Source organism: Arvicanthis niloticus, chromosome 2 (genome assembly GCF_011762505.2).
Source record: "Arvicanthis niloticus isolate mArvNil1 chromosome 2, mArvNil1.pat.X, whole genome shotgun sequence".
NCBI lineage: Eukaryota > Metazoa > Chordata > Mammalia > Rodentia > Muridae > Arvicanthis > Arvicanthis niloticus.
Window position 1 is genome coordinate 61067270 of NC_047659.1, and position 10718 is coordinate 61077987.

At 34.1% G+C, this 10718-nt stretch overlaps 1 protein-coding gene and 1 pseudogene across 1 annotated transcript; one reads left to right on the forward strand and one right to left on the reverse strand.

Annotated features, from left to right (window-relative positions):
- Positions 1-302: 302 nt before the first annotated feature.
- LOC117703787 (olfactory receptor 8K3-like) lies at positions 303-5296 on the reverse strand. The gene is made up of 2 exons (XM_034495619.2): positions 5167-5296; positions 303-1617 (listed from the first exon to the last, which is right to left on the reverse strand). Exon 2 carries the CDS (start codon positions 1600-1602, stop codon positions 661-663), a length of 942 nt encoding a protein of 313 aa, XP_034351510.1. The 5' UTR covers positions 1603-1617; positions 5167-5296; the 3' UTR covers positions 303-660.
- Positions 5114-7476, forward strand: LOC117703156 (periphilin-1 pseudogene; annotated as a pseudogene).
- Positions 7477-10718: the final 3242 nt, after the last annotated feature.

Consider the following 10718-nt stretch of genomic DNA (forward strand, 5'->3'; position numbering starts at 1 on the left):
CAATGGACTGTCATTTTCTTCAATGTTGAAGCTACACATAGTTTGCTCTAATTTTGAAAAAAAAAAAACATGCTACCTAAAATTCTGCAAGTAACTCTTATTAAATTCAGTCTGCCAAACATCAAGGAATAACATAGAAGGGATATTTGAAAAGAAATATTTCAGATGGAGAGGTACGGTAATGTAGGAGTCAAGAATTGAAATGGCAATAATTAAGGTTAATTTTATTAATGTATGAAACTGTGGAATATATAAACCAAAATTAAATGAAAAATACTATAATTTCATAAAACAGAAGTACATACTGCTTATTAGAATTTATTTTATTAGAAAATTCTATAAGAACATTCAAAGTACTCTTTTGTACACACTATAATTCCTCTCATGTACTGGATGTATCTTTAGATATACCTACAGTTCAATAGTTACTAAAACTGTTTATATTTTGCAACAGGATTGGCAGTTATGTCTAGTAGATAATCTCCCCTGAAGGAAATTATTCTTCTCTAATGCAAGTATGATATCTAGAAACTTGATTAGTACCAGCATTCAAGTAGTTAATTCATGTCTAATACACTAGTGCTTGTTCTACATTCTTGAGGAAGGTAAAATGGGTGTATACTCAAACCTGGTTTGAAGAATTTATACTGCATGTAAATATTAAGAAAATGTGCTGAAGATTTTTTGCCATGTTCTTTGTAGTGCATCTTTTACATCTTTGTTCCTCAGGCTATAGATCATGGGATTCAACAAGGGGATGATTAGAGTATAAAATATAGATGATATTTTATCAGTGTCAATGGAATGACTAGATTCAGGTTGTACATACATAAATATCAGTGTCCCATAGAATACTGTAACCACTGTCAGGTGGGACCCACAGGTAGAGAAAGCTTTACGTCTGCCCTCAGCAGAGTTCATCCTGAGAACAGCTATGAGAATAAAAAGGTAGGACATAAGCACAACTACAAGGGAAGAAATCAAATCGAAAGCTGCAAAGATCATAACTATAAGTTCAACTTCTTGTGTGTTTGAGCAAAGTAAAGATATTAAGGGGATACAGTCACAAAAGAAATGATTGATGACATTGTAGCCACAGAAGGATAAAGAAAAAATATTTATGGTGACCACAAGGGACATAAATGTACAGTAAAGATAGGTCATTGTGACTAGGACCCAACATACCCTCTGTGACATGATGACAGTGTAGAGCAGAGGTTTACATATGGCCACATAACGGTCATAGGACATTGCAGACAAAATAAAAAGCTCACTACCAATGAACAGAAGAAAAAAAGCTAGCTGTGTAGCACAAAGATAGTAGGAAATTGCATTTCGATCTACAACAAAGTTTACCAACATTTTTGGTCCCACAGTTGTTGAATAAACAAAGTCAGTGAAAGCCAAATGCCTAAGAAAGAAATACATTGGTGTCTGTAGTTTGGAGTCTACATTGGTTAGGATGATTATCCCCAGATTGCCAATGACTGAGATCAGATAGATGATGAGGAACAACCCAAACAATGGGGCCTGCAGGTCAGGGTTCTCAGTGATTCCCATCAGGATGAATTCAGTCACCACTGTTAAATTGTGTTTATCCATGCTCTATCAGAAAATCTGTCATCCAAAGAAGCAATAAAATAGTAAATGTTTCAGAATATATTATATAAAAGACAAAACTATTTCAAGTAAGAAATATCTAACAATTCTAACTTAATATTTAAAAATATTAATATTTAAAAACCAACATATTTATTCATGGAGATATGCAAATAAAAAGATAGAAGCTAATTTGTTTTTCTGATTCATGAAATTTTTTTGAAAAATAATGGACTAGATATTTAGATAAATTGTTTCAATGTAATCATGAATTGGCACAGTCCTCTATGGGTTTGGAGCCAGTTAGTCTGGTAAACACTATATTTATTTCTTATAAAGCTCTAAATAATATTGATACCAACAACTCATATATAATGTTAGAAATTTCTGTTATATGCTTAATATTTAATAGTTTAATAGCTATCTATCTATCTATGTAGATAGATAGATAGATAGATAGATAGATAGATGGTAGATATAAATCAATAGACTTACAGATACATATAAACATGCATACATATACTGATGGGACAAGAGAATAAATGCAGATATGAAGATATATGTAAAGAAATTTAAAGTCATATCATGATTAATTACTGTTAGAACTTTAATTGTCAGATAAATGGAGAATGCATTGTTTTCCTATGTATCAAAATAATTTCAATTGGTAACAAGAATTCAACAGCATCATATGTCAATTCTCTTAGAATTTTTCTGAAAAGAAAAATATACAAACATGTGCCAGAAGAGATGACTCAGCTGTAAAAATACACATTGCTACTGTAGAATATGCAAGTGGTTTTCTAGCACACATATTCAATTGGTATTTTATAAATATTTACATTTGTAAAGCACACAAATTCTTCTTTATTGTATAGCCTTCTAAAGTATTTATTGCAGGTGATGTAGCTGAAGGTGTTAACAGTCTTGGTAAACTATATCATTATGAATAAAAATCAGGATAATCAGATATGTTATTGTCTTCATATGAAGAAACAAAACATTGGATAAATGTATATAGGAATAGAACTGAATTATGTACTTAAGATAATCATTGTTTTGTGTAGTTAATTTTTTCATAAAAGACTATCACAAATTTCAAAGATATCTTTGTGGAATTTTTGGAAGGACAATTAAGTATTTCAATAATGAAATGGTATCATGAAATCATTCTCAAATAGAATTCAACCTTCTGTTTTTCATTTACGGGGGTTCAAACCTAGGCACTTGCACATATTTGCCAAAAATTTTATCTCTGAGCAACCATTATTCTCACTGTAGAACTCTAGCAGAGTCTCATTGCATAGACAAGGCTGCTTAAGAAATTCTGATCCTTCTGTCTACTTCATGGAGAGCTGGTAATATTACTTTGAAGTTAGTTACAATATGTGTAAAAGATGTATTCTCTCCAAATAAATATGTATCTTTTTTCTCAAAAATATTTAGCAATACAGAGAAAAGTTCACAAAGTTCCTCCCCTATAAAAGACTATTAGCAATTGATATGTGTTGATAAAGGAAAATCAGTTTCCTCTAGTGGAGTGAAAAAGGAAAATCAGTTTCCTCTAGTGGAATGACTCTCTGTATATCAAGCAGGCCTCATACTCAGGAGTAGTTGGACAACACAAATGAACTTCATTTCTAGCCATGTGCTTTCATATGTTATAGTTTGTTTTCTATTTAAGTTGTTTCCCCCAATTTAATACTTAAGCTTGCTTTTTTTTCAAGAGAGAAGGAGAAAGTAAAACTGGGAGGGTAGGGATGTGTAGATGACCTGGGAGATATTGATGGATGGAAAAAATAAGATCCAAATGTATTATATACACATTTTAAAATATGAAAAGTGATAACAAGATGGACAAGGGTATTAGAAAATAAAACATCAATTTTCTATTTTCCACTTTCTCCTTCCAAGACAGTCACTAGGTTGACAATCGATGTTTTTGATTTTCACTACTTGTCATCTAGCATTTATAAATGTAATAATATTTCAAGTTATATTTACATCACTTTACTGGAATATGGTTTTGTTTGTGTGGGTCATTTTATTATATCTGATATTGATTTACTTTAATGTAACAAATATAATACACTTTATTGTGGAAGAAATTAGGAGACTGAGAAAATTGAATCAAATTATAGAAAAAGAGATCTTAAAATAGATTTTATGCAACAAAGACCCAAAATTATTTCCCTTGGATTGAGGAATGCAGTATTTAAAAATATGGATGCCAAACTTCTTGGCTCACATCTGTGGTCACTACACTGTGGACATGGAGACAGTAGTAGTAGTAGTTCAAAGTCACCACTCTCTAAATAAAGAATGTCATGTGAAACTATACTGGGCTATTTAAGCCCTGTCTCAAAAACATAAAAAGACAGAAAGACAAGTAGACAGACAGACAGTCAGAAAAATTTAGGGAGGGAGATTATATTTTTTTACAGTTATATGTTATATTTTCACTTATCACATATAAGACAGTATTTTTATATATTTTAATGGTAACTGTATTACAGGAACTGCAAGTAACTGAATAAGATCATAGTATTGCCAACATTATTTATGGAATATATTTCTTGTTATTTCTACATACTTCACATAAAGCATTACTGAGATGACAGCCCATATTTGGTAGTCTAAACTATCATATTCAAAAAACTTTATTATATAAATAAAGCAAGGATAAAATTTTAAAATATTAGAGAAGTGTCTTCCAAAATTACAGTGAGAAACTGTTTAAATCTTGTTTTGCTCTTTTATTTTCTTTGATTTTGTGATAATTCTCATTATTATTATTATTATTATTATTATTATTATTATTATTATTACAGAATAAAAGGTATGCGAGTAGCATGTAGGAATAATCTGGTATGGTGAAGAAACACGCAGACTTCATCTTTATAGTTTTAGAGATTAATCTGATGAAAGATACTGCTACTTTATTATCTTTTCCAATGAATCAAATTTGATTTTTAAAACTACACTTGTAGAAAAGTGTGTACAGATCACTGTAGAAAACAAGACTATTTTATCATGGGCATGAGGGCTAGAACTTAAACTTCTCTTAATACAACTAATTTCTTTTACATGATATATAAAATATTGATGATATAGAATATTTCTTTAATTGTAATCTATTTTTCTCATCAGTGTAATTACATACATACTGCATAGTTTGGAGATAATTATAGAAAACACTGCAGTCACAGTCCTTAACTATTTGAAGCATATTAAAACCCAAAATTTCTGCTTTTAATTTCTGCCTTGAAAATAATCATACTTTTAATAATACTTCATCCCATTTCACATGTGTAGATCAGTTTTTACTTCTAATACATAGTAAATTAAATATTTTTAGGAATATATAAAATATAAATGCTTAAAATCTCTTATCGGCTTTCTTTCTCTAATTTAAGTTGCTAAAGACAGGTTTTCTTATTCAGTCATGAAGGAGTAGGAGAAAAAGACATGGACAATATACAAAAGGACATTGATATTCAATGACAAAAACAGAATGAACTGTGTCCTTTTCATAGATACTGATAACATAAAAGCTGCATCCCTTACCTGTGATGAGATGTCCTTAGTAAGTAATTCACCCATGAATTATTTAACACACTGTTAGATGGTAACTTATGAATGTGTCTTCAAATTTTATAAAGTCTCTGTGGGTGAGCCAGGCAAATCGTTGATTAACCTGAAATGTCAGAATGCTTAATGAAATGTCTGGAGACTGTCCACTAATTGTCAGGAAGAATCTGTATTTCACTTTTAATAAACTAACATTAGAAAATCAAGCAACTGATGTCTATTTTTATCTTAAAATACATTATTATCTCAAAGAGATATTCACAGCATTAAATTCATTGTAGCTTAATTCTAACTTGATATAAAATATAATGTATATATTCCTTTATAAATGAATGGATATAGTCACGGGAACATCATCCAGCCTTAAAAATCATATTCTGAAAAATGTAATGAGGATAAGGCAGAACTTAATGCTAAACTATAGAATATTGTAGATGGCTACATAGCATCTATCTAAGCCATGGTCAATGGAAAGCTTTCAAAGATTCAAAAATTATTGGCAAGGGATATTAATAAAGTACATCCATTTTATAAATACCATCATTTTCATACATTCATTTATTGCATTTTTTATTATCAAAGAATACTAGAAAATATTTGGAGAATTGTCAGTCTACATATGAGGAAATATGGGTTATGCAGAGATGTATGAATATTTAAAAATTCACTAGCAGTCTTTCATATGACTTCAGTTCAGTTCTGAGACTACACATAGTGGTTGACAACAACCTGTGACTCTAGTTACAGAATATCTGTTGGTAATTTCTTCTTGTATTAAGGGGCACCAATATGCACTTTACAAATTTGAAATCTTGTAGGCACATGCACAAATGTGCATGCAGACACACACACACACACACACCAAAAAAATGCTAAGTGAACTTAAATCAATAAATGAATTAATATGAGGAAGTAACATTGTGGTTTGTGTTTGAATGCTATTGTACATTTTTAAATGAACTTTTTCTCAAGTTGTATGTTTAAATTAGGGAACTTTCCTTCAAGATTTACTATCTGCTATGTAAATGATTTGTTTTTACCCACTGCCATTTGTAGTTCCTTTGTATTATAGACTATATCTGTTTCAAATTTTCTAGGTGGCAAATATTTCATCTCATACTCTAGATCAGCAGTTCTATTCTCTGGGTCATGTTCACTTTTGGGTCGAATTACCATTTCACAGAAGTTGCCTAACACCATTGGAAAACAAATATATTTACGTTATGGCTTATATCAGGACCAACGTTATAGTTGTGAAGTAGCTGTGAAAATAATTTTATGTTTGGTGGTAACCACCACGTGAGCTACTGTATTGAAGGGTCACACTATGTGGAAGTTTGAGAACCACTGTTCTAGATTCACAGTACAATCTGTAAATTTCTCTTTATTATTATAAGCTTTTTAGTTTGATTTAATCCCACTTACATATTTGTTCTCAATATTTGACACTTAAAAGTCTCCATGGTTTTTTTTGTTTGTTTGTTTGTTTGTTTTCGAGACAGGGTTTCTCTGTGTAGTCCTGGCTGTCCTGGAACTCACTCTATAGAACAAGGTGGCCTCGAACTCAGAAATTTGCCTGCCTCTGCCTCCCAAGTACTGAGATTAAAGGCATGCGCCACCACTGCCCGGAAGCTCGTGTTTTTATTTCTAATAGTTCTACATTGTTTTGTATCCATCACTCAAGGCCGGAAGGACTCCCCACACAGCAGATTGGGCTCCAGTGTCAGCAGTAGAAGCTACTCTCCGGAGCGAAGCAGAACTCACTCCTTCCATCAGTCTCAGCATAGAAGTAAAGAGAGATCCATCCAGTCTTTGAAAACTTCAAGAGATACTTCACCCTCAAGTTCATCAGCAGTGTTAGACAAACCCAGCAGGCTAACTGATAAGGAACTTGCTGAGGCTGAAAGCAAGTGGGCTAATGAAACACTGGAGAAGTCAGATGAAAATAACTTAGCTGAATTTTCTGAGTTTGAGGCGGGATCCACAGCACCCTTATTTATTGACCAGACAGATGAACCTGAGTCAAACACAACAGATGGCACAGAAATGTATGAAGACAGCCATCTTAGCAGCCGCTCTAAAGCCATTGCATTGAAAACCAAAGAGATCGAGCAGGTTTACCGACAAGACTGTGAGACTTTCGGGATGGTGGTGAAAATGCTGATTGCTGTTAGAAAAGTCTATCCAGTTTGCACTGAGGCAGAACTTACATGAGCGCTGTGTTGAAGAGCGCATTTCATTACTGAGTACGACAATTCTACACAAGATTTTGGAGACCCTTTTTAGAAAAAGTAGTGCCCAGGTCAAAAAATTTTTTAGGCTTTTTTCCTCTTGGATTGTGTAAATCCTTACTATTTTGTGATGAAGAGAAATACTTTATGATAGTATTTATTTTATTTATATTATTTATATTATTGTAGCTGTTTATTTAATATCTAGTATTAATGAATTAAGACAAGAGGAGAAAGGAAGTGTGAGTGTTTTTTTTTTTTTTTTTTTTTTTTTTTTTTTTGAAGGAGTAGCAAAATACTCAACCAGAGCTCCCAGGGTCTAAACGTCCAGACTGAGAACAGAAAGGGAGGGACTCATGGCTACACTTGTATAGGTAACTGAGGGTGGCCTCATTAGGCAACAGTGGAAGTGGAGGGCCACTTTCCCCGAAAGATTGGATTCATAGTGTTGGGGAATTCAAGAGCAGGGAGGCAGGATTGGTAGAATAGTGGGAGCACACCCTCATAAAAATTGGAAGAGGGGGTATAGGATTAGGGGTTTTGGGGGAGAAAGGAAGTGGAGATAACAGTGAAAGGTAAATATGTAAAATATCCAAAAAAAAAAAAACCAACCCAGATAATGGGTCTGGAAAAAAAAGATAGTTTACTTATTTCAAACGATTTTCAAAGTTTTCCAGGAGACGCTTATTGGCTAAGATCTTATTTTAAACTCTTCACAAAAGAATTTATGTCTCTGTTTAATATGCTCAAGAGAGATGCAAATCCTAATTTCTCTCAACAATTAATTGACAAAAGAGGAGTAATTTTACAAAAAGTAGAAGCTCTCATTAATTTATATATTATATAGACTGATATAGATTGATTAATTGTTGGCTGTTTTATAAAAGTCCTTTGATAAAAGAAATTATTAATAAAGAATTATATTTCTTTAAATAGTGTCTTCATGACTCTCTGAGGGTGGAAGGGGCATGCCTTGTTTACTCTTAACTTTCTAAAACTGAAAGCTCATGGTAAATCTGCTGCTGATTGCCTCTGGCATCACTGAGTCCAATAAAAACTAAGCCACAACTATGTGGAATGACCCTTTTACTCTTAAATGGAATGGCCAGGACCCAGTTCCTACATGGGGCCGAGGACTGATATGCATGTTTGATACCACAGAAGGCACAGCTAAATGGCCACCAAAAAGATTAATGAACTAAATAGATACCCCCACAAAACCAGGCCCAATTATAAATAAGATGAATAAAAATTGACATCCAGGGAAGAGAAATTTCCCTGAGAATTCCCTTCTTTTTTCCTTTCCAGATAAAAATTAATCACTGGTGATGTCTGCTGTTGGAAGACCTAATCCTGATGCTGGCTTCTGGACTTACACTACTCAGAACTCCAATGGGCCTATGACAAGGATGTCAAACAGCTATAGACTGACATCACTAATCTGAAGAAATCCCTTGTTTCGCTGTCTGATGCAATCCCCCCAAATTGCAAAGGACTTTATTGGACTTGATGTTCTCTTTTACAATAGAAAATATTGTGTACAGCTCTAGACTGTGTACAGCCCTTAAAGAAGAATGCTGCTTTTACATAGACAAAACAGGGATGATTAAAGAGAGCATGAAAAGGGCCAGAGAAGGTCTTGAGAAAAGACAGAGAGAGAAAGAGAAAAATGAGAGCTTGTAGAAGAATTGGTCTTCAACCTCTCCATGATTGTTAACCCTACTTCCTTCCATCTTGGGACCATTAATTAGGTTATTTTTGCTTATTTCCTTTGGTCCCTGGTCCTTAAATAGGCTGACTAACTGTGAAACAACAGATAGATAATCTGATAGCAAAATCTATTCAGATACATTATCTTAAGTTAGCTATGGAGGACCACAAGACTCTAGATGAGGATGTTACTCTATCCAGGGTGCTCCCAAGTCTCATCTCCACCCAACATAAAAGAGGGGACTTCTGCCCCTAGACCAAGCAGTGAGGGGCCACCCAGAACCCCCTCTGTCTGGCAATCTGAATTCTTGCTTAGGCTGCGAGGCTAAGCACTGCAAGGGAATATAAATAAAAGTTAAAAATATGTTTCTGGGTTCCCTGAGGGACAAGCCTGACTACATAGGGGTTGATGTCAAAAGTATCCCCTCTCCAGGAAAAAGATATCATGACGGGTATGGCCCTCATGCCTCACTGGAAAATGACAGGAGGACCGGAGCCATTACAAGGTCCCCTTTAGTTACTGGAGGTCAGGCCTCTATCCCCACCTTGGCAAGATTAGAATCGCCACAACCCTTCTATATTTGGAGAAGGGAGGAGATGTCAGGGGCAGCCCTGCTTATACACTGAAGGCCTAAAATCAGCCATAAGCCTAAAATCAGCAATAGGCCTGACATACATGCCTGCTAACACAAAGTCTTGGGTCTCTATGGAAAACACTGAAACAGATGTCTATAAACTATTGTAAACAGGCAGCTTTTGTGGAAATCTACCAGCTTGAGTAGTTATAGACCTTGTAAATAGGCAGCCTTGGCAGATAGTACCAACTTTGATAAGGATATGTGAAGCATAGGCAGAGTCAGTAACCTGACCCCTGAACCCTCACCCAGCTGATACCCTGTTCTGAAAGATATCTGTACTCCCCCTGAACATCTATGCTCCTGTGTCATCCCCTTCCCCACATCCTGCATTTTTGTGTTTATAACCCCTGTGTTAAAAAGTAAGAATTATGATTTGATAAAAAAAAAAAGAAAAAAAAAGAAATGAAAAGAAAAGAAATAACACACAGTGTCCCCCTGGCTCTGCTGACTTAGCTTCTGACAATCCATTTTCTTGTTCTCAGAAATATTATGAATTATAAAATGTTATTGTGGTTTTTGTTAGTATGCTGGGTAAAATAATTTTTATTGATTTCATATTAAATTTAAAAGATTGTAGTGAGTTAAAATGTCCTTCAACATAATTATAGGTCATATTTATTTTCATATTGTAAAATGCAAGTTAATCTGTTGAACATGGATCCATGGCTCCAGCAGTATATGTAGGGGAGAATGGCCTTGTCAGGTATAAGTGGGAGAGGAGATCCTTGGTCCAGATAAGCCTGGATGCCCCAGTGTGGGAGAATTCGAGGATGGGAAGGTGGGAGTGGGTGGGTGAGTGGGGGCACAACCTCAATAGATACAGGAGGAGGAGTAATGGGACAGGGGGTTCCTGGGTGTGGGGAGAATGGGGAACATAGATAATATCTAAAATGTAAACCAAATATCTAATAAAAAATTTTAAAAAGAAAACAAAACAAAAAGAAGAAAA